General features: G+C 35.0%; 1 protein-coding gene across 3 annotated transcripts in view; it reads right to left on the reverse strand.

Moving 5' to 3' along the window:
• Positions 1 to 25,094, reverse strand: part of KIF2A (kinesin family member 2A) — a 58,527-nt gene that overhangs the window by 10,590 nt on the left and 22,843 nt on the right. For 2 of the 3 annotated variants that reach the window (XM_058826165.1, XM_058826168.1), the window contains exons 2-15: positions 23,556 to 23,650; positions 22,177 to 22,296; positions 21,690 to 21,744; positions 19,536 to 19,658; positions 18,892 to 18,992; positions 16,429 to 16,524; positions 15,605 to 15,659; positions 12,471 to 12,633; positions 9,065 to 9,155; positions 8,858 to 8,921; positions 8,364 to 8,455; positions 7,990 to 8,132; positions 7,096 to 7,300; positions 4,093 to 4,203 (exon numbers count right to left, since the gene is read on the reverse strand). In XM_058826165.1, coding sequence (XP_058682148.1) covers positions 4,093 to 4,203; positions 7,096 to 7,300; positions 7,990 to 8,132; positions 8,364 to 8,455; positions 8,858 to 8,921; positions 9,065 to 9,155; positions 12,471 to 12,633; positions 15,605 to 15,659; positions 16,429 to 16,524; positions 18,892 to 18,992; positions 19,536 to 19,658; positions 21,690 to 21,744; positions 22,177 to 22,296; positions 23,556 to 23,650 — 1,514 coding nt within the window. The remainder of the gene's footprint in view (positions 1 to 4,092; positions 4,204 to 7,095; positions 7,301 to 7,989; positions 8,133 to 8,363; positions 8,456 to 8,857; positions 8,922 to 9,064; positions 9,156 to 12,470; positions 12,634 to 15,604; positions 15,660 to 16,428; positions 16,525 to 18,891; positions 18,993 to 19,535; positions 19,659 to 21,689; positions 21,745 to 22,176; positions 22,297 to 23,555; positions 23,651 to 25,094) is intronic. The other variant, XM_058826167.1, reaches the window with a different exon arrangement.

The raw sequence follows: 25,094 nt of genomic DNA on the forward strand, positions 1-25,094 counted from the left end.
GATTAATTTGAATGTATATATATTTTTAATGTCCAGTTTCATTTCTAATCTTCTACAAAAAATGTCTGCTATGTACAGCTGTCCTTGTACAGTGACATCTCAGAGACACAGATGTCCAGTCAAAGCTTCAATTTAATTTTTTTAACCCTACAAGGAACATCAAGAATTCCCAGAAATTCAGTTTCCCCAACCATCTTGGTAACATACTGTGTAAAAATGAAATTGTAACCTTAAAAATTAATTCCTCAAAAAAGGAAATATGCAACTCAGGAGACTCTAATATATCCTATAAACAATTACCCCATTATTTTTTTGTACATCGTTTGAGACTTTTCTCTGTTCAAGGAAATTCTATGCCAATTTTAGCCACATCAGAAACTGAACTTAATATTAGTAAAGATAAGCTTGAGTTTAACTATTTTCCTAAGTAGAGTTATATTTTTTCTCAATCAGAAATTATCCGTAAACAATACTTGATGGCAAACCTTTCACAAGACCTATCTCCAATCTAAAGGTCTTTCTTTTTCCAGTTAAATTAACTACTCTAAAGACAGTGCCACCTTTCCCATAATCAGCAAAAATGAAAAGTGTGATTGGGAAAAGTGGGATCATTATTTGTCCTAGTTTCTCTCAGTAGTCAATTTTTCTCAGTCTCAATTTTTCCACCTGTGCTTTTTCCTAAACAGTCATAAAGGCTCTACCCAGAACAAACACCTCTATGATCCTACATACTAACATTTTTATGGCATCACAGACTCAGGAGACTGAAACTGATGGTGATTAAATAATCCTCTTTCATCCTGCTGCTAACATTCCTGTATAGAAGCAGAGGTAGTCATCCCAAAAGGAATTTCTCCTTCTGGGGAGAAAGGAAATATACGTGGTGGAAGTAACCATAGAGACCTAAGTTTAAACCTCTAATACTGGTACACATCAATTACTAAGGAAAACAACAAGCTTGTATTTCAGACCACACAACTGCATGCTTCTTGTTCTGGGTGCTAATTAACAAAAATCTAGAAGTTCCTAAAGCTCTTCCAAACTCAAGTAACATGAAAAATTCATACATCTCTTCAACCAGTTTAATGTTCAGAGCATGACACAGACAGTGATGTTTAGATTGATGGTATTTGTTTTCCCAAGGCATTGTTACACGTGATACCTGATAGTCTGGGAAGAGCTGAACTATCCTGATAATTGGAAGTGGTGAATGAATTCCATGTTTTCCTTTGCTTTGTGTGTGTGGCTTTTGCTTTACCTATTTACTGCCACTGCTGTAACACTGACACTGCGACAACATTTTAAAGAGCATAAGGTATAGTGTTCTAGAGAAGTGCCACTGTAGGTGCCTTAGTCTGCGTGAACACTCTGTTCAGGACACATGAACTTGTGCACAAGTCTTGGTGTATAACCTCTCCTCAGGTCCCAACAGGCCCAGTCCAGTCAGGACAGGAGGATTCAGACCTCTCTGTTGATCAGTTTCTTGTTACTAATTCCAAATGAGGACAGAAAAAAGCTGCACTACTTATGAACTGGAGTATCTTTAAGACCTGTAATAATCATTCTTCCTATTTTGAATCTATCTACAGTGCTTTGATCAAAGTGCAATCAATGGCCATGTTGGGACACAGAAGTCTGCAGGTTCCTACTCCCACCCTGGAGAGTTGAGGGGTCTGGCCACTTCAGCTATGACTGTAGCACATGAAGGATGCAACATGTCAAGGAGCAGCACTGGTTAAAAAGTGAGACTATTCTACGTAGTAACACTGCAACTTTCAAATGATGATTCATTATCCTACAATGCAACTCTTCAAAAACTTTAAATGGTTTCTCAAATGATTTAAAGACAAGGACAGTAAAACAGCAATGACTGATGATTTTTTTTAAAAAAAAATTATGCTGACTGTAAGTCTCTGGATTTTTTTGAAGAAAGCAAATCCTGGTCATAACTGTCCATATTTTCAAAATACTTTTCTAAAATTTGAAAAAACAAAGAATTTCCAAATTGTTGTTTAACGTTATATACTCCATCCCTAAAGACCTAACTTTTACAACTGCAACATATCCATAAACAATAAAAGTCACATAAAAATGAAGTGTAGAAACTACCCAATGAGTTTTACTCAAAATATCCTTTTTACACATTCACATATCAGAAAGCAAGTGGAAAACATATAGCACATATTTTATTATTTCTGGATTCCTTTAGTAAGTTAAAAATAACAGGATTTTACTACATCATTTTATATGCATTCTATACTGAAAAGCACCACATAGCTGCAAAATGTCTTATTCAAACAGATGTTAGAACAGTGGATCAAATCTGTCTTGTTGAGAAAGTCCTTAGTAATAACCTCCAGTGCTGGCTGGAGTTAAACCACAACAGTATCTAAAGATGAAACTCTGCTGATTACATTCTTAATTAAAAAATTCATGTAAACAGACACTAAAACCAGAATGTCACAAGTGGTCCTACTACTAAGAAAAATATCAGAAGAATGAATTTGAAAGCAGTATCTTATCCTCAAAGAGGTTTCTTAAGGTCTACACAATTAAGCTTATGTGAATGAGAAAATTTAAAAACAAAACATAATTCCAGCATATTTCCACTTTCAGAGGGGATTCTTTTTATTAATTAAGAACTTCCAGAAAATATTCACAAATGCTGATTATTTGATGTGCAGAGAGTAACTCTGGACAGGCTAATTTTTCAAACCTCCTACAGCAGTGTGGATACACCTGCAAGAATTGAACCATCTAGCTATCTAATCCTGCACAGGATTCATGAAGTCATGCAATGATCTGAGTTGGAAGAGATCTTTAAAGGTTTAGTTCAACTCCCATGCAGCGAGCAGGGACATCTTCAGCTTAGTCAGGTATGTCTCAGTGGGAACGAAAACTATCCTGCTGTTTCATTAAAAAGCTTAGAAGGAAAAAAGGTTCATAGAAATCCTATTTTACCATCATTTTCAAATTAGAAACATACCTAACAGCTAAAGGGAAGACTAGGCTGTTCTAAGGCCATGGTTTTCACATTTTGATATGCAGACTTTTCTGGCCTCTAGACTAATTAATTCAAAGGAGCCTGTGAAAAGTAACAAACACTAACAAGCCTAGTAATCAGTAGGTACTGCAGAGAGTTTGCATTCTCATAAAGAGAAATGTTAAGGATGCACAAAAAAACAACTGGACATCAGGAGTCTCATCTGTCCTTTCACTCATCTGTCAGAAGAATTCTGTTTTTCAGACTGGAGCAAATGCAAATTTACAGCTATTCAACAACTATTTACATATTTATATGTACTTATGTAATTATAATAATAAAAATTATAATATTTAGAAAAATTGTGATTTATGTTCTATTTTATATATGTTTATATATATATATTTTTTGTATTTACAACATCTATTCATCCCATCTATCCCAATAACTTCTCCCTCAATAGCCTGAAGCATATTCTGATGACCTTGATACCAATTTCTAGTTTAATCTCTTGTCATTTAAAAATCACAAAGCATCACTGTATTTCCAGTCTACACCCTCTTTCCAGAATTCTGGAAAACAAACAAGACTTTTTTATAATTAACAAACAAACAAACTTCTCAAGCTAGAAATGTTTCTAGCTACCAGCCTAGCTAGAAAACTAGAACAAGCAATAAGAAAGGTCAGTAAAAAAGTGAGAAGGGAACAAGTTATCTAAAATCACAGAATCACAGGACCACTTGAATTGGAAAAGACCTCTAAAATCATTTAGTCCAGCCATTAACATAGCCAAGCCCACCACCATGCACCTAACTACCACATCTACACATCTTTTAAAGATCTGTAAGGATTGTGACTGGACCACTTTCCTGAGCAGCCAGTTCGAATGCTTGACAACTCCTTTGGTGAAGAAATTTCTCCTAATATTCAATCTAAACCATTGACAAACGTCTCTTTTGAAATCCCCCTCCACATACAATGTCAAATTGTGAATAAATTTAAGTCCAACACACTATCAGTGACAAGAAACCTATTTCAAGCATTAAAGTCTAAGTTGGTAGTGTCTATTCTCTTTGTAACTGTTAGAACAGTTATCCAAATCAACTTACCATACAGGTACGTGAGTTTTCTCCAATGAATGAATCTCTTAACACCTGAGTAAGTTTACTTGCTCTGAAGGGTGTGTGAGGTTTATTTCGGCCTAAGGCTCTAATGCACTCCTGAAAGAACAAAGAGATTCTTTATCATGAGTTAAATAAACTTAATGAAATTGCAATTTATAATCAGAAAATACATGCCTTATATTTGATACATTCCCCCCAAAATATCAATAAAATTTACTGCTAATGCTTGGATTCAGTAAGCATTCTACTTCTCATTAAGCTCAGCAGAGAGGAAAGAATTCAAAAAGACCTAGAAGCCTAAAAACTGTCTCAATCTCATCTAAATTGTTTACATCTGTTGTATCAAACAACAAAACTAAACAGTGTTGATGTGAAATGTCCAGGCTCACAATTATTCCTGATTATCAGCTACAAAAGCCTGAATGAGATACCACCTCTGCCAGCAGCAGAAGTATGGGCAGGGACATGGGTTAACTGTATCAGTTAAAAGCAGCAGCTTTGATTCTGATTTTACCACTGTCCCTCTTTACAGCTTAGAAGAAAACAAACTGTCTGAAAGCCTCCACATGTCACAAACCAAGTATGCAAAGCTCTCTACTGGAAGCAAACTCTTTACTTAACATTAGAAGATGCTTGAAGACATTAGATACTCTCTGTTTTAAAATAGTCTTTACGTGAAGAAACAGGGGTAAAATCTCTTCCATTCCCAGAGGCAAGGGGCTACACTAATATTTGCAGATGTCTGGGTTCCAGTGAGAATGCTGCATGCAAATATTAGAGATGTAAATATTAGAGAAGTTACAGCAGCAACTAAGTACAACAGTGACACCAATGATGTCATATCATTAATCTAACCATCACTTCTGTCCACTCAAAGCTTTAATATTGCCTAAGAAGTTATTCTCATGCAAAGAAATTTTAAATTTCTGCATTGTTGTCATAATAGTATTTTCACTGTTAATTCCAGACTTCGCCTTTGCCTTAAAAGACACTTCTTCAGATGCAAGAGTTCCTGGGCGCACTTTTAAAGTATCTTATCAGATACATTATCAGAACTTCTACAACCAACCATACGTAAAATATATTTTGAATTAGAGCTTTGCTTTTAGCTGCACTAATAGATGGAATGGCCTTTGCGTTACATTAATAATTCTACTCAGCTCATCTTCCAGCTGCAGACATATCCTCTACTGAATTACTGATATGACAATCAACAAGTTTTTAATTGACATTTTAATTTAATATAATGGTTTTTAGTTTGTTTACTCCTGAAAAATTAGAATTGGATTATCTCCTTATAAGTAAAAGATTACAGAAGGACACCACCAGCTTCTAAATTCGTAACAGACTTTTAAACTACATTTGGTTTTCATTACATTTATGAAAACCAGGTAACAAAGTGACAACACTACTTCCATGTACAGACATTGCAGAAATAACCTTCTGTGCCAAAATCCTGAACAGGAGTGATATCCATATGGAAAAAGAAAATCTTGTATTAGCAACAAAGACCACTTTGTCAGAATGGACTAGTTTAACTGGAACTTGAAAATAACTTCATGGCTCCTGAATACAAACGGAGAAGGCTGTGTAATGTTTTTGGGACAGATGAAAACTGGCAAACGTCATTGAGAAACTTCAGTCTTTTTGTGCCACCTTTCAGACCTCTGCAAGACCTCCACTTATTTTTATTTCCCCCTTTGCTATATAATTTGGATTCATATCACTAGTATAGCAGCAGCAGAACCTTTTGCTATAATTAAAAAGACAAGTTGTATAAAAATTAACCAAATACGTTGTATGAGCACAATCCAGTACAAAATAAATAATCTGAAAAAAACCTCAAAAACTCCAAACCCCCAAAACAAAATAGCTTTATTCAATTACTTTTGGTAATGAGTAGTAACATCAATCTTAATGGTCCCCGCATTGCTTGCTTTGATGTTAAGTCAGAATAGGCCAAAGTTTTGGAACTGCTACTTCCGATTTTGCAACATGTCACAGAATTTTGTAATGACACATTATACATCACAATATTATGATGTATTATGAGATCTGTTTAGTCAGATGCCAGTCTTCTCCCAAGTTTATATGGGGAATAAAAAAGTAAACACAGAGATCTTGGGGTTCAGATGTTTTATATAAAAACAAGTGTTAGTGATGAGAGCAGTAAACCTAAGTGCAATGTTAGTGACGAGTAGTAAACCTAAGCAAAATTAACCAAAAACCAGAGAAATTCTAAGACATTCAAAACTACTGTTTCTCCAGCTTGAAATAAAAAAAAAATACTTCCCCTATTTAGACTGAACCTTTTTTAATCACTATAAAACATCAAACAGAAAAGGCAGATGAATATTTAAGTAGTAATCCAATCCTGGATTGGATCTGTAAAGAGACTGTATCAGACAATTTGAAGAAGAGAAAAAAATATATTTCACCTTTCAAGGTTTATTTTAATTTGCTAGGTTTTTTTCTGGACATGCTGCTGTTATTTTGCTTTAGTCAATAAATTACAGCAGTAAATATGCTATCAGTGTAGTTTTATTTTTTATTTTAAAAAATAAATAAATAGTGAGATCAGTAAGACTACTTCCTGTTAGTATTTGATATCTTGAGTACCAAAGTAAATCACTGGCCCTCCTATTTTACATATATATCAGAGATGTCTGCAAATGCTTTCTTTTTTGTTTGGGGGTTTTGGTTTTTTACTTGGTTGGTTGCTTGCTTGCTTGCTTTTGCTGGGATGTTTTGATACTATTTTACAAAAACTACATATAAGTTGATAGCACAATGTTTCTGCATTGCTTCTACTTGGGACTTACTGAGTGTTCCCTCAGGCATTTAGAGGAAAAATCAATACATTGTTCTACCTGTCATATCAACAGACAATGCAGACAAGCAAAGCCCGCAAAAACACTAATTTTACTTGTCACTGCTATTGTATGTAGACTTCCACCTACTTCAGGGCAATAGAAACATATCAGTTACCTTGAGTGCTAAAAGGCTCTTGTTAATTTCTGCACCTTCCAGTCGCGTCTGCCTATCTGCACTTGAAGTATCTGCTCCTCTTTCATTGCCAGCCAAATCAATCAGAGAAAATTTACCATGCAGTTTCCCTTTCCTTCTGAGAATAATCTGAAACACTGCATGGCTTCGAGATGAGTGTGCATTTGCAGATGTCTGGCCAGATGTCCTTTAAACAGGAGAAGAGTAGAGAAAGACATTAACTGGTGATTAACCCTCACAATGATAAGTTTCCAGGGCAGATTCCTGTATTTTCTTACATGTTGACATGCTTGTCTAACACTCCTATGGACACTAGACATAGAAACTAATAACTGGATATACATAGTACAGTTATGCCTCTTTCTCCATCTCTTTGAATGGAAATGAAAGATTAGTAATATTTTGCCTCTCTTCTAAAATCAGATCTTCACATACTTCAGATTATCAGAGAGTTTACACAAAAAATGCTGATAGCACTTTTATCTGATTATGCAGCAGTCCATGCTCAAGGCTAATTTTAAAAGCAATGAAGCTTTTAAGCACAAATTGTGCTTAACCTCTGCCAGTATGCATCAAGGCATTTTAGAGATGAAGAACCTGGCAGCATTCCAGTTTTTAAATTATGTGAATTTAAGTCAGTAAGCTGCTTACATAACGCATGCAATTCACAACCTCTTGGAAAATTGGTTACTTCTCTCAAGGAGACAGGGAAACTCTAAACACTTCTATTTAAAATGCAGGTAGAGTCCTTACTTGCAGACAACATCATAAAAAATATCTTGCGTATTAAAAGACACAGCTACAAAGATACCCCCAAAAATTTTATTCTGATTTTTTAACATACAATGAAAAAATGATGTAAGCTGTGAAAGATACCTGCAGCTGTTGCCTACTTCAATAAGCTTAAGAACATCCTCAACACATTTGACTTCCCGCTCCTGTAATCCCACCACCTGGACTTGCTGTTTACCATCTTCTAACACTCTTAATTTTGTCTTCCTGTTCAACAAGTCAAAAACCTTAGGGAAGGAGGAAAACAGAGCAATTAAAAAAGGAGCTTAAAAAAACATTCCTGTTTTGAATTCTATTTCAAATAATACAAAACATTCAATGGAAATACATGATTGGAAGGGAAATGTAAATAATTATTTGAAATACAGCTTTTAATACAAAGAGGGAAAAATATTTTATGTGACAAGCCACAATTTTGTGTATGAAACTCCTTTCTCAGAAAAAGACCAGGTACTTACCTTACCACTGTAGATCTCAAAAAATGTTGCATATACTTGAAGTTCTAACTTCTTATAGTTTGGTTTCTTTAGCATTAAAAAGACATCTCGAGCTGTGAATACATTCCCAGAATAAAAAGAAATCTCATCATGTGTTTTCATTCAGTGAAGATTCATTCACGTGTAAAACTCTGTTTTACAGCACCTCATATTTTGCAAGAATGACAGATAGGATCAGTCAACCAAGCCTAAAACAGAGCAGTCTAAATTGCCACATTACACTGGAAGATGCAGAAGACACCAAAATAATAAACTTAATCTGTTATGGCATTTTTGTTAAGTAGTCTATATTTACATTACTTCATAAAGGATATACATCTAGGGACAACTTCTGATGTTACCAAAGCTCCACTGCAATGCAAAGTATGTCAACTGTTACATTTGCTTTACAAAGAGTAGAAAATTCATTGATCTCAATTGATCTGCCCAAATCCAACTGATCAATGAAGTCTCACCTGCAAGTGCATATATGCCTTTAGAACAATCTTGGTTCTTTCCTGAAAAGTCGCCACCCATTGTCTAAATTTAAAAAAAGACATAGCAAAGAAAAACACCATAAAAATCACAGAACTGTAGTTTACATATTCTTTATTTATTAGAACTCAGACCTAAGTATGTCGAGTAAAAACATAGTATTGCTGACTTGTAGAAGAACTACTTACATGGGTTTTCCCACTTCCTGTTTGTCCATATGCAAAACAAGTGGCCATTCCCCTTTCAAATATGGTCTCCACTAATGGTCGAGCTGTAAACCTTAAATGCAAAAAAACTTGTAGTTAAAAAGCTGAAGTACTTTAAGATTCCACTGCCACAAGGAAAATTAAAATATTAAGGCCAAAAGTGACAAAATTGGTCCTGTACTTTGACAGGTCAAAGGACATTTATACATTAATTTCTGACTTAAGGAGACTACCACCTCTAAGGTATTAAAATCTTCCAAACCGTCACAAGCTAAGAGGTCTCTCTCATTTGTTTTACAACAACATTATCCTCCTTTAAACCCTAAACCAATGATTTCCTTGTTCTATTGAGCCAACATCCCACAATTTACTAAAGGGAGTCTGGAGCTCCCTCAAAGTGACAAAGAAGATACTGAAGTAGGACAGTGTAGCAGATAGGAGTTTTGTCAATACTAAAATTCTGCTGTGGGTTTTTTTTCCTTCCCAAATCAACTTCTAAGATTAAATTTGAAAGACAAGAAGCTAAAACAACATTGCACCTCTCAATTTTTGAGAACATGCATACATTAAGAAAGGGCTCAAGATAATGGATACCCAAACTCTTAAGAATTAAATAATCTACTTATCCCTGAGGTACAACTTGCTGTATCAAATGTATTATCTCAAGTATCATTTCTTTTTTTAGCTAATTAATTTAAAAAAACACAGAGCTATTCTTCCTACTTCAGCTGATTATCACCAAAAGTGATAATTTTATCAATCACCAAATTTTATCAATCAAAATTATTATTTCATTGTAAACTCCAAAAGCAAAGGGTAAACTAATGGAGAGTTACATATGGAGACAATTCTCTCTGCAAAACTCTTCCTAAACTTTTTCCAGTTGTTTACACACAAATAACTAATAGGTGACCAATAAAGGAAAAAATTAATTACAGAAACACTGAGATGCTACAACCTCCTTTCATTCTGCTTTTAAACAAAAGTTCACTTACAAAAATAATATGGGCAAGACTGAGCCATTAAACAGCAATGAAGGCTTATGTAAAGAATCTACATCTAGCTGAACCATGAATTTTCATCAATACACCAGATGATTCCTAAGCAGCCTTAGCCTTTCTTTCTTTGCTTCATCTAAGTATGTACCTCTGTCTTCTCAAAAGGATATTCCCATATTTTGATGTTTGCTTTTTCTATGTATAAAAATTAAAAAATTCACAAAACTCTATCCACTTTATAAGCACACTCCATTACTTCTGTTTTATTAAATTTGAAACTGTTTATTTTGCCGATTTACTAACAGGGGACTTAAAGGTATCTATTTTAAAGTAAGACAAAGTACAAACATATCTTAAAACATTTTCATAAAAGATTACACAACTCCAAATGATACTATGCTAAGAGTCCAACTTTACTTTTATTAGAACCTTTATTTGCAACTTAGTCTTTCAGAAACATAAACTGGTTCTCCTTTAAAATTCATAAGGCATATCCATTCCAAGTAGTGAGTGTTTTTAATATTACAAAAATTTGCAACTCTGTGTTGTGGTTCATAGATTAAAAATACTTAAAATACAGGTTAAGCAAAATAATAACAGTAGTAATAATAATGTAGAATAATAGTAATAATAATAATGGTAGAAGCAGTAATAATAATAGAGTATTTTTCTACCTTGGACTAAAAATATCTTTTCAGTATACAGTAAATTTAGCTTACTGGAGAAAACTGGAGCATCTTGTCACAGTATTTTTTTTTCTCAGTATGACCCTGAGGATCTGATGAGAGCACATGATGACACCTATCTTGCCCTTACTTCTGTTATTACAGAAGACCTTAAAACAGATTGCCCTTCAAGTAATGATCATTATTGTGCCATATGAGGGAGAAGGAGAAAGACTAGAGATCTACTGTTTCAGTATGAATACAATAATCTTAAAATACATTCCTGTATTGCCATTAATGTATTACATAACTAATAAAAACTCTGATTAAACTCAGTACAAAAACACAACATTATACCAAAACCACCCCCACATTAAACACTATGTTCACACATATACATAAAGGAAGGTGGAAGATTAGAAGAATGGATTGTCAAGCAAGAGAATTATTTCATGCATCATCAACCAGCTGGCTCTCCTACAGCTCTTCACTATCAAGGAAAGGAAAGATGATACCAGCAGACAGCCAGCAAAGATAGAAGGACACAGCTTTGTTGGTCACAACTCTTTTGTTAGTATTAGTTTTATGAGATTTTTGTTTCACCCCCTTCTCTATGACAAGCATAAGAAGTTTTATTTTCACAACATTTTAAGAATTCTTCTACTATGACTTTTGTGTTTTCCACTATCAATCAGGACACAATCCTGACTTTCACTTCCTAGTTGTGGATTAAAAACAAGAAGTAAGATATTTCTCTGCCAATACTCTTTAAGACTATGGGAAGCACTTCCCAAGCATAAGAAAAATTATTTTCACCAAATTCCTTTTTAATATCAGTATTTCCTGCAAAAATCTTCACAGTATTTAGATGCATACTAAGATTCTGCCCAAGATTATGTGATGGTATCTAACCTTGCCCACTACTGTATGTACTTCATTTAGTTACTTGTTCAAAGGTAATAGCTATTTCTAAACATGCTTTTAAAAGTGCTGTGTGAATTATTCCATACCAACAGTAGAACTGAAACAGAAGAACGAAAGAACAAAATACCTTGGGCCTAAAAGAGGATATATGTCTTTGTTGCTGTTTGTTTTTAAATTAGAAAGATTTGGTATTTTCCGCAAAATAACTTAGCTCCACATACTTCCACAATACGTCAGCCAGATTGCTTCCAGAAAATAAATTAGCTCAGGTATCTCAGCAATACTGCACTACACAATCTGTCACTATTGGTACTCTTTTCTCACCCTCCACTGGTTTGTTTCCATCTCTTAATTATCCTATATTCAGACTGCAAGCTCTTTGGTGCTAGGGCTCTCCTTTTCTTCCAGGTTTCCTGATGACCAAAAGCCATGGCTCAGGTTCCTCAGGTGCTGAACACAGACTAATATGACAATAATCTGGAAGCAAATGGAGAACTGATTACGTTGCTCAAGTAATCAGCAGCTGAGGAGGCAGGTGATACTTGTTAGAGCCTGGAATGCAACAGGGCTTGGAGGAGGAGTGGGAGTAGGACTGAAGTCAACAGAGGTGGAAATGACATTGCAGGAGAACAATTAGGGATATAGAGTTAAAACAAAAGTAAACAGGTAAAAGAATGGAGGTAGCAATATACCATTAGGTAACACAGAGAATAAGAATAAAGTCTAAGACCAATGTAACAGTTATTCGTATGGAAAAACATGAGAAAAAAGATTAACCAAAAAAAAAGCATATACACATACCTGTAAACCATTTCATTAGGAGCCGTGTCATCAAAGGCATAATCAAAACGAAAAGTTTGGTTTTCTAGGTACCTTGTTAAATCCACCTTTTGTTTTGGTTCATGTACCATCACAACATCTTTACTAGGAATTGTTATTACATCAAGGTCTTTCATTAAAGTTTCTATAAAATAAGTGAAATATATATTTAACTAACAACACATCATTATTTTTTACATTTCCCCATTGTTTACACTCTTATAACATCTCAGATAACACAGCTCCTCCAAGTAACAACACTGCAATGGATTTGGGCTTCTGATGCCTAGATAGTAGTCTACTAAGCAAGAGATTTCATTCTGGAAGTCTAGTCATCCTATCCTACCAATTGCTAGAAATTAAAGAGAGGAACAAAGCTGTTTTAGAAAGACTATGGTCATTAATTACAGCACTATCATTACAACTTTTTATGTCTTCTGTAGCACTTTTCATGGATTTGAGGTCGTATTCCTCAGTGATTATATACTCTTTTACAGCTCACTGCCATATCCTTTGAGTTTTGGTAAGTATCTTCTCCAGTGGAGAAACTAGATACTAGTACTATATTGCTTAGACTATCAAACTTGAAAACACAAAGAAAGTAATATCCTTAAGATAATACATTTTATTTTAAAATTTTATCTTGATGTTTTCTTTAAATTTTGCTTTCATTCCTCACAGACATTTTTATTCGTGTATTACTCCTGGAACCTATAGTACATATCTTTAATATATAATTCCTCTAAAGTAAAAACCTTTCTAAAAATTATCTTGTAAGCAGAACAAGCTGAAAATTATAACGATCCTTCCTATCACTGTGACTTCAACAGTGAGATCCTAGATTGTAATTACTATACAGCACTGCAGTTTACCACTAATTGTTGTATGGTATATGAGTCAGCAAAACAGAGAACCCAGTGATCCATAATATGCACAAAAATAAAGACCCTTTTTATGTACAGTCAGGATTCACTAATGTGTCCTACTTGCATTTCTATGTAAAATTTCTTAAGGCATGCAGTTCAAGAATTTGATGTTGCTTTATACAACCAGATAGAAACCTTTTCATGAGTTAACATCCTGACCAAACAGTACAGTGGTTACCATTGCATTACGTTACACACCAATGGAAACACACATTCCAGTCAAAGTTTAATCAATTTTTCAACTGCACTGCAATAAAATGAAATGCAATTATTCCGCAGCAATTACAGATAAAAAGTAAGGAACAGTGACAAAAATAAATGTATGATGGACAGTTCTTAGCAGCAAAAACTTTTTAGTTTAACCAGTCAAAAGACGATTTTTCTTAAAAAATTGTTTGGAGTAAGATATTTACTTCCTCCCAGCTATTTGGTATGAGAACCAGTATCCTTAGCTGATCAAAATTAGGAATAGTGTCTCTGAAACCCATCATACATTTCACAATTATAAATACATGTCACTGAACTAAAACCTCAAAGTGTCACTCTGAACACCTACTTCCTGCAAAGTCAATCCACAGAACAATTGATGTTGAGAACACTTTATGTTTCTGTGATAATTCTGCAGTTTTGAGATGACAAAACAAATTAATTCTGTTTTTTTCTAATCATAAGGTTACAGTCCAGCATCTTTAATTCTTTTATACTTTCCATGATTTTATGAGAAATACTGTTTCTTATGAACTGAGTGTTTTCAGAAGATTGTATCATGCGGGTACTAGATTATCATCCCCTGCATAGATTACGTAGTTAACACCTTCTTTACTACAGTTTATTCTTAAAAATGCAAAACAGCTTTAAGTACCAACCTCATTTTTACTTATTCATCTTTCCACAAACACCTCTGATCTACTTTTTTAGTAGCTCTCAACCATTAGTACCAAAGATAAGTAACTTTTACAAAATCAAATCCCATTTCTGAGTCCAAACTCATGTCTCATAACAACTTGTTTTCATTTACTGCTATTTCAGTTTGTCCACCTTCAGCACAGGTAGAAAGTGACATTTTTCCTGACAGAGTAAGTAAAAATGAAAAGAAAAAATAGAAGCAGCAATGTGAAGGGGAAAAATAAGACAAAACCTAACTATCTACTGGTATCAACTTATGCATGGGAAAGGGAAAATATTTCTCCCAATTTCCTCTCGGTACACTTCAGATAATCCTACATGTGTACTTCTGACAGTATCAATACAATAAATGGTATTCCATATTGCCTCAGCATCAGAGTGATGCTCTTTTGAGTCCTTAAGCTGAACAGAATATAAGAGAAAAGGAAGGAAAGAAACATCTTGCAGCACCAGATTCAGATAAGCTGCAATCCAGTAAGCATTTGTTTTCCTAAATTCCCACTGAAAGTCAAAGAATTTCCTAGGAAGATTGAGATTTAACTGGAATTGAAAGCTGAACAGTTTTTTGTTGTTTGGTTTTGTTTTGTTTTTTTCATACAGTCCCTAGTCTGATGAGCAGGCAGCAAGAAAAATAGTTCCAACACTCATCACATAAAATAAAAAGTCTTAAGGGAGTTCTCTCAGTACCTAACAGTTTTTTAGTGGCATTTGATATTCTCTAGAGTAACTTTGGCAGCTCCGAGCAACCACTCCAGGGTGTACAAGTCTCATGTTTGCCTGTAATCCACTAGCTCTGTGAGGATGTCTTGGACATGTTTAGGCACCAACCATGTCATAAGATACTTCCTTGATGCCTGATTCAGGACCACTTGGAAGTATAAAAATATATTTACAAAAACATGTATGAAAGTTTTCACTGTGTAACTCTCTGCTCAGGGGATCACTTGAAGGATACTTTAAAATGTGATTCTAATACAATGTCAGAATACGGAAATGATTTCAGCAGAATTCATTTCCAGATCAACTAAATACATCCTAGATGACCTTGGGAAAAAACTGCACTCTTCTGTGCCTCAGCTCCTAATCCATGAAGTTGTGGCAGGTAAACTACTTTTCTCATCAGGTTATGACAAGTCTATGAATTTTCTAGGTTCATCACACACACTGTCTAATATAAAAGATTCGCCTTTGATCAGTATTTCCAGAGTTGTTTAACACAAATAAAGCTACTATCAGAAGCAGTTTTTCAGATAAACAAAAGAACAAAATCTTCAACAATCCTACCTTTTTTATTGAGTGGTCGTTTTCGCACACAAACACAAATCCTGTGCTCATCAATCTGCAAAGGAAAGCCTTTCAGTGAACTACACCCCAATTCCAGTTACAAAATATTTGACTTTATGTGACTTCTCTTTTCAGTTAAGTAACCAATCATTTAAACCAAGAGAAATGTCCCAGACAGCGAGTCATCTGAGCATGTAAAAACCCATTGTGCCTGCACAGTAGCAAAGAACCCAAAAGGGAAAGCATAAATTAACAAAACTCCCTGCAGACAGTGATCTAATCCAACACAGTTACAAGTACTATTGGACTATGCAAGCAAATCCAGCTTTAACAGGGTAGATATGCTATTGACAGAAATCACATTCTCTGATTTCCATAGAATTTGACAGGCTTGTTCATGTAAGTATTCCACTCCTCTGACTTATCCGCAAACCAAAAGAACACATCACCTTCAAAGATCAAACAGTAATCATTATTTGAAGAGGGCTTTTAAGTAAGTTTCATGGTTTTGTGTGCAAGTCCCTTAGCATCCCTGGAAAATTTACCATACAAAGGCTGAGTGACTACTTAGTACATATTGGCATTATTTAATAGTAAAAAGACATTTAAATAACTTAACAAGTTCAGTAAACTAGGACTTCCAAAACCTACTCATTTCATTATCAACAAATTAGTGGAAAAACAAACCCATGTTATACTGAATACTGCCATATATTGAAATACCTATTTTTTGCATTAACAGACAGAAATATACATTGAAAAAAAAAACTGAAACAGAAAAAACATAGAAGGATAACACATTTCCATGCTGCTGGCATACTTACAGGATCTGCTGTTGTCAGTGGTCTATAATCCAAACTTCCCCTGAAATCTCTTATCATACACATAATTTCATAATTTGGGTTTGTAGCATCAACATCCTAGGAAAAAGTAAGCAACAGAATTTCTATTATACTTTTTGCTTCCAAAAAAGGCCTAAATTAATTATCTATTAAAAAAATACACATCAACTGAAATCTTATTTTTTCTGCAAAACACCAGAAATGTCTCTTGAGAGCTAAATGTAGGTTTAATACCTTTTTCCACTCTGATGTAGCTAATTTACTGACCATAAAGGAAACAATTAGATGCTTCTCATGTCATTTTGGTTGGCATATAATAGAAAATACTTATAAATTGAGGACTCACAATTAATCTACTTAAGAAAGAGAAATTACTCCTGCCTTTGCCAGCACCTTCAAACTGAATAAACATATAGTCAACACTTCCTTATCTCAGATATGACACTCTGACAGATGCATAGATACTCGACAGGTACAACACACACCACAGAGGACAGTGCAGGAACCTCAGCTGCTCTAAACACAGTCCTGCTGGATACAAGCCAGTTATAGTTTGCTCCTAACTACTGGTCCTCTGTTAATTTATACACATATCTGGATGCATTGCAAACTCTTCCAAGGGTCCCAGAACCCCAGCAAGGCAAAAGCAATCCCAAGGATACTCAATTGACTACATCCAGGCTGTGCTAGTTTCGGCTGGGATAGAGGCTTTGGGATTTGGCTTCTTTCTCCATAGAAGAGTGTGATATGCAGCTCTGCTTTGGATTTGTGCTGGAAAGAGGATTGATAGTACATGGATGTTCTAGCTACTCCTGAGCAGCATTTACACAGCAAAGTCCATTTTTGGTCCTCACCCCACCCCAGCAGCAAGACAGTCTACACAGCTGACAGCTGAACCCATGACACAGGCACAGAAGATAACCTATCCTTAAATGTGGAGCCATCAGTACCAGAGTAAATGAACATGTAAGAGGTCATGCATGGAGCACCAATAAGCTGAGCCTGAGCCTACTCTGTTTTCTGCAGAACTGATTACACAACTTCACATCACTTCTCCCTGCAAATACCTGTTTTACAACCCTTCAGGACATGCTGCTGATGCCAGCTCTGGAGCTCAGACCCTCCTAAGTTTTGCATGATATAAAATTTCTGAATCACAGCTGGCTGTGGAGACGGTGTAGGCGCTCTCAGAAATCACTGGATTTGGGTTACTAAGCTGAAAGGCAGCCAGCTCATTCTCTGCACTTGTGACAATTCTCACCTCAGAAAATACTATATCCTGGTTACCAGAAGCTGACTGTTACCTTGATGTTATCCACTCTGACTACACGGAACTAAAAATTGCTGACAGTAAGTCTTCAAAAAATGTCTCTACATAACATTCAGAAAAGAGTACTGTTTATCATGGAGAAAGCATTTACCTAATATTCTTCAAGCCCTGTTTAAAGGTCTTGCATACTAGAAGTCAGTGCTTGATGCATTACTATTTCATTTCACGACAACTTCCTCATACAGAAGTTTAAGACTCAGACACAAAAGGAGTGTTCACAGGAGAAATAAAAAAAATTTTACAAGTAACACTACTTCAAAGCATTTTAATATATAAAGCCAAAAATCGTCATTCATCACATATTAAGACATATTAATGTTTTGTGTAAACAAATGCAAACGATAAGACACAAATTTTAACGTAGGTGATTTTAGGTCAATGTGGAAACATCATTAAACCATGAAAAGTAAATTGTATGAATGATTTACTTGACGGTGGTAATTCTCATGTCAGCAGCAGACTGGTACTCCCTCTTTAGAGACTAACACATTTGCACACAGCTGCCAACAAGATTACACTCCTAGCTTTGCTAAAGCTTTTACACCATTGTGACAGAAAGTCATTTAATATTAAGAGATTTTTCTCGAAGGATTAGCCACTTCATTTCTTTCACACAAGTTTTTAGCAACTGGCTGCCAAGCTGCTTGTATGATGAAATTACAAATGTACAGACCAGTTTAAAGAAAGAAACATTAGAAGTCACTGTTAAAACCTGAGCCTCAAATAGATCTACAAAGTATCAAAGATCATAATGAACAATTCATCATAATATTGTATTACTTCCTGTAGAGTAACAGACTTCTCTAAAAGGCAACAGGTCGGTTATTGACAAAAATACATTTTCCCTAAGAAACAGCTATCATCAGTAGTTGTTCTCTGAAGAACATGCTGTATAACAGCAATTGAAAGTAATGATTTCTTTAGGAAGAAAAAGGGGGAAAACCATCTATAGTAGTAGTCCTACCAAACACCAAAATATTTGTCAAATCTGTGCACAGAATGAAAACCATTTCAAGATTATCACAGTCATAAAAATTATTAAAGACTGAAAAAAGAATAGTTCTGCAAATTTATCTTGCTGACATATGATTTCCAGTTGAGCTAAAAATACTAACCTGAGCTCTCTTTTCTCTAAGTTCCTGCTGCTGTAACCTTCTTTTTTCACGTTTCTCTTGCAATTTTTCAACCTCTTTTACACAGTTAGATTTTCTACGTGCTTAAAGAAAAAGATGCAATTTTAAAATACCTTCCATATTTACATTGTAAACTTTAATTTAATTAATGTATCAATAATTAGGATGTATCAACTATCAGCTATGTTTTCAAGCAAATCTAAGTAGTATAGAATCATTATGGCATTTAAATTTCTAAAATGCATAAAACTTATTAGGAAAATACCATGGGAATGGGACAAATTACACAAACAAAAGTATATGACCTTGAAAAAAATATTTGGACAGATACATGTGATCTCTTGGGTTTGAATTAAAAGTAAGCCCAGACAAATAAAAAAAAAATTGGAAAAAAAAACAGCTAAACAATACTACTATGGTTAAAAGAAAATAAAGGAAAAACAAATTCCAAATACTAGTACAATTGCTACAAAAATGAACATATGTTTAGCCACAGCTTTCTGAAAAGCTCCTCAAGGAAGCTCACAGACAACTGAACATTTGTCATTTATGGATAACAAAAAAATCCAAGAGAATGTACATGTAATGCCCAGAATGAATTAGTGCTTGATACACGGTTTACATACAAGGGGGTCCAAATTCCTTTTTTGCAGCTTGAACTGGAGATATATCTGAAACACTACCATTCTGTTGAGAGGAGGAAGACTGCTCGGGAAGCTGAGTAGGTCGTGCACGTGCAGAACCAACCACTGCAAAGGAAAAGCAAAAAGTTCATCTGGACATGGAGGAGTAACCTTCCCAACCATTTCTGAAATGCTTTGTTACGATGAGATAGAATGAGGCCCCTTTCTAAGCACAACCATTTACTGTGGATGAGGAGGAGCCATACTCTATTAACAAAAACATCTGGTATGCAGACTTTTTTATCCTAGTGCTGCACACTAACAGAACATGATTAGTAAGTACCAATGCTGCACATGTATATTTTTAAATACCGCAGATTTAGTACAACTTACTATGTGCACAGAATGAAGTGTTTACTTGGAGATACGCAGTCCTGAAGCATGAAGTGCTTCAATTTTATTTATATCACAATTATACCCAAAGAAACAGTAAGAAAAGAAGCCCCACTGTTTTTCATTTTCGAGATTCTACAAAATGCTCCAACCCAACTGAGCCTATGATCACTGGAGGAGCAAAGCAATAGAAATTAAAGCCACTGAAGTGCAGAACAATATGTAAGAAGAAGAAACAAGCCTTTTTGCCTCTATACCAGAAGGGATACAGATACAATCAATATGTCTAAACTTAGGCATTGATTCTATACGTGCTAAGAATGCCAGTTTCTGAAGAAGTTGTGATATCTTTTTACAGTGAATGCAGTGAGAGTGGTGAGCATGCAAGCCTGTGTGATAGAGCTGAATGCTTTAAATTGTTTTTCAAATTGTTGCTTTCATCAGCTCTGCTTCAGCTGGCCTATTTCCTGCACACACTTCTGAGTGTGTCAGAGCAGTATATCATCTTTGATCAGCAGCCAGAGATGAGACTCCAAGTGAAGGCCAGCTCACTGTACAAAATGGAAACAACTACAGATACAGGTTTTTAACAAGACAGACAAGACAAATGCCCAGATCATTCCACATATGGGAGATCTAGCTTACAGTATAAATTGACTACACAAGAGAAAACAGTGTGATGAGAAAAGCTGAATTATGAGGCCAAAAGAAAAATATTTAGGCCAACAGTGACTAGGCATGGTACTCATTAAAATACAAGTTACAGGGTTATTTCATACCAAACAGATGTTTTACTACAAATGACAAAATGTATGGATGTAAGGACAGTCCATCAGTAAGCCATCACATATGTAAACCACACTAACTAGGAAAAAACCCCAAAACACTCTGGTAGTTTCAGTCAGCTTAATACCCCTAGAGCAACATGGCAGAAGGGCAAAAGTAGTCCCAATCAGAAGAGTCTGATCACTTGCAAAGATATGCAAGCCTACTTGTTTTCCAAGTTTAAACAAATGGACTAGAATCTAGTCTGAAGAAATTAATGTTTTTTCATTAATTAAAGATTAATGTTTGGAAGAAGAATCATCATCACCATCATCAATTCAAGTCAGTTAAGTTGAACATAGGAGAGAAAATGAAAACAATAAGCAGTAACTATTCTTTCACATGTTATAGATGCATTAAATCTGTACTCATCCAATACATATTTTTCACCTATTCTTCTGTGGTATTTGAGCAAATTTTTTTTAGGTTTTTTCCAGAGTTGTTTATCACTCTGTGGAGTGATAAAAAAACCTTCAGGACTGAAGTATTCTTATATTCTTATGACTGTTCACATTCAGACTGTAACAAAACAACTGGCAATTAACAAAAAAAGTTTAAAAATTGAAAATGTTAAGAATTCAAAGTGCACTACTTAGTGTATATTGAAACACTCAAATAAGCTGAGGACACATATATGGAAAGTCCATGCATGATTTAATATGGCATAATTAATTATCTTCAAATTTTTGCAGTCAGTTAATTCAGCTTAACTTTTATAAAGATATATTGCCTAAGCTTGCATATAAATATTATTTGTACAGTATGAATTCCTAAGTATATATAGGAATAATTCTAGGAATTATATACCATATCTTTTACATGCCACAGGCATACATATCAAATGAGAAACGCAAAACTATTAAGGAATACTAGATAAACAGGAGGTTAAAATATTACCGTATTTTTTACTTCATTGAAATGGAAAGAGAGGACATTTACCTCTATTGTCTCTGGCAGGAGGGTCATTCTTAGCAGGTAACATAGTTCGTCGACTCTATAAAGAAAGAAGTCTCTCGTTTGATCACCGTATTATTGAAAGCATAAACTGCAGCCCCACCTCTGTCTCTTTCCAGTGAATGAAAATAACACAACATGAACAAAAGAGATCTTACTGCTGCCAAATGCCACCATGAAAAGTGAAGGGGTGAAGGCTGATTGAACTGTATGCAATGTTTCAGAAAAATCCAAAACCTTTTCTTTATCCTTCATTAAGACATTTAGCTATACAAATACTGGTTCCCAACTCCCTCTCTGCCAAACCTGTTCTTAAAAACATTTAGAAATCCCTATTCACCACAGGAAAAAGAAAATAACAGAGTTATGAAATAGCACCACAGACAAAAAAGTTAAGTTAAAAATTCTGGCATAACATCATGTACAGAGCTATGTAAAGTAACCGTGAACATGCCACATAGATATTACCAACCTTCACAATTTTGTTTACTTTGGCTGATGAAGCAGGTGGTGGTAGTGTCTCTGGGTTATGTTCAATATCTTCATCAGGTGCAAGATCTGGGTTAAGTGAAAATATGCTCTCTAAATCAATCTGTGAAAAAGAGCATAAAACACATTAATGACACTTGACATAAACCCTCTCTTTATCTCCTGCTATGTTTGACAATAAACAGTAAATATGTTTAGTGGTTTTACCCCACAATTTGTTCCTTCTAAGATCTGAATTATTTTCTGTTCACTAAAAATAGACTAATCTTTGGTCATTCTATTATTTGAAAACACATCATTCAGTAAGGGGATGAATGCAAAATGACCAATAGATGGTATAATTTTGTAAGGCAGTCAAACTAAAAAATAAGTTGCTACAATTATTATAGTAATTTGACAATTACTGAAAAATATGTAAGACATTCTGTAACATAAAAAGGAGATCTCAGTTACCTTAAATTTCCCAGAGAGTGCAAAATAAACAAATTGCAAAGATGCCAAAAAATCAAACCATAGCTGAAACCATGTTAAATTTATCATGGTTTTTTTTGGTTCTTTTTAAGTATTAGTGAGTGTTATTCAAACTGCTGTAAAATGTAAGGGAAGAGGGGCAGATTTAAAAACATGATTTTGTAAAAAAGTTGGAGAGCTTTGGTCTGTATAGATTTCGATTTCTCTTGGCTGAAGCTCTCAAAGAGTTCAGTGCTGTATAGATTCTATGTGTCATTAGCTGGTGAAATCTCCTGGACCTGCTCATGGCATTTTTATTTCCTTTTTCCTGTGTTTTCACAAAACCAGTAAAGTGCAATTATTTCTGAAATGCTTCTCCAAACTGAAACTGGGTAACATGTTCCAAAATTTAAAGGAATATGTGGTAGGAAAGTGTTGCATTAAAAAGACACAGTTTCATAAGGAAAGCAAGGTTGGAAAATTGCTGCCAAGAGTAAGTGATTAAGCAAACAAACCGGCAGTTGAATTCCTCAAGAATATAAACACAAGAAAATTTTTATTTTAGCTCTCCTACTAGCTTCCTGTCTGAATGGTGTGTCATTCTCCCTCTTAAATATTTGATTTTTCCAATTTGTAAAAACTGGGTAACAAAGTCACCCTTTGTAATCTGGTTCAAAATCAATAAATGAAAACAACTGTCTAAAAGCTATGACACAGAGCTCAGGAATTCAAATTTACAGTGGGAAACAGAATTTTCTCATGACTTTCTGTACAAAATTTAGTTACAGTCTATAACCAAAGAATCATGATGTAAATTAAAATTTATGTCTCGTTTTTGTTTCCAGTGCAAATTACAGGTAACATTCACATAGATTACACATTTTTTTAAAAGTTCTAAAAAAATAAGCTTACCTCTTTCCCTTTAGTATCTCCATTTTCAATCCATTCAACAGTTACACTTTCATTATCATCATTTAGGGATGTTACCATAGCTTGGTGAATTCGGCCTAGAAAGCAAAGACAAGTGATCATTTATTAAATGGTAGCAAAAATTTCCAGAATGCATTTCCATCCATTTCTGCACTGAGACATATAGATAAAGGTAGGAAGAAGATTGTTGAAAAGCGTTAGGTGATAAATAGAAGGTGATTGCAGGCCGCACAGTGTGAAGTGGCTCAGACCCGACACACCAGTGGAGGCTCTAATAGGATAGTCAGCATCTAAGTGAAAATCACAATGAACAGAAAATTGAGTGGTAAGTAAACAGAACCTCTCAGGAAAGCCACACCACTTAGACTCTCTCTCCTTGAGAACAGAAAACTCCAATACCAGAAGATTCCCACAGGTGCCAAAGGCCCTGTAGGTGCACTTCACAAAGGCTTGTTAGTCTCCCCTTCTAGGCTTATACAACATTACACATCTGAACACTGAAATTAAGCCCTTTGAAACTGTGTTCTGATACTCATTTTTTGTAGGCACTTTAAACTGCCTGAAATAACACAAACCATTATTTTAGAAAGAGCTACTTACACAGACTACTGAGCTTGAGTTAAGGTGCTTTTGCACTGACTTCTCCAGTGCAAGATCCAAAGGAAGCAAGCGCCCATAGAGTAAGATAAAACCAGTAAATTTTCAGTAGTAATAAAGAGCTTTCTTCTAAAATATATAATACAGGCAATTTTTTTATGTTCTCTTTCCTATGCACAGTACAGAAGAGCAACTGGAAGAGCAGGACAGTCATGCACTGACACAAAAGGATCAAGACCCAAGTGTCACATTGATTTCACATCCATGTTTTGCCCTAAAGTACCAAGAACTGAGGTTTCTAAAGAACAAGAATCCAAAGACCCTGCTCCTCACACACCCTCCTGTAACTAGGGTCCATACTATGAAGAAGCAATCCTTTGCTCCACCTGCCACAAGCCACTCCCTAGGACTATGTGCAGCTCACAAAGCATGAATGATCATACTGGAGCAGTTGTGAATATGCTGCTGCTGCTGCTGGGCACCTGCTCAGGGTAAAACACAGTACAATAAGCACACACACTTCAGTTTGGGCATTCTCTGCCTTGCACTTTCTCTTTTTTTCTAAAGCTATTGGACCCAAAAATCCCCTTTACTTTTCTGCTCCATTGTTTTTTTCAACTTTTTGTTTTGGCCACTTCAGTCACAATTGACAGTTTTCCAAAATAAAATAAAGGTTTTACAGTCTAAGTCTCTAGGGCCTGCAGAGGGACAGAAAGAAAGAAAAACTTTGAATGATACCCTGAATTACCTCAGCCAATAGTGAGAACAGCAAATGTATACCTTTAATATTTCTTTTCCTACAAAGGTTGCCTAAACATTCACACCTATTTAAGATTCAGTAAGGAGGAAGAACACAGGGAAGCATCACAGAAGGTAACAGCAAATCCCTGTAGTGTCATACAGCGCAGAGGAAGAGACTTGCTG

This window comes from Poecile atricapillus, chromosome Z (genome assembly GCF_030490865.1).
Source record: "Poecile atricapillus isolate bPoeAtr1 chromosome Z, bPoeAtr1.hap1, whole genome shotgun sequence".
Classification (NCBI taxonomy): Eukaryota; Metazoa; Chordata; class Aves; order Passeriformes; family Paridae; genus Poecile; species Poecile atricapillus.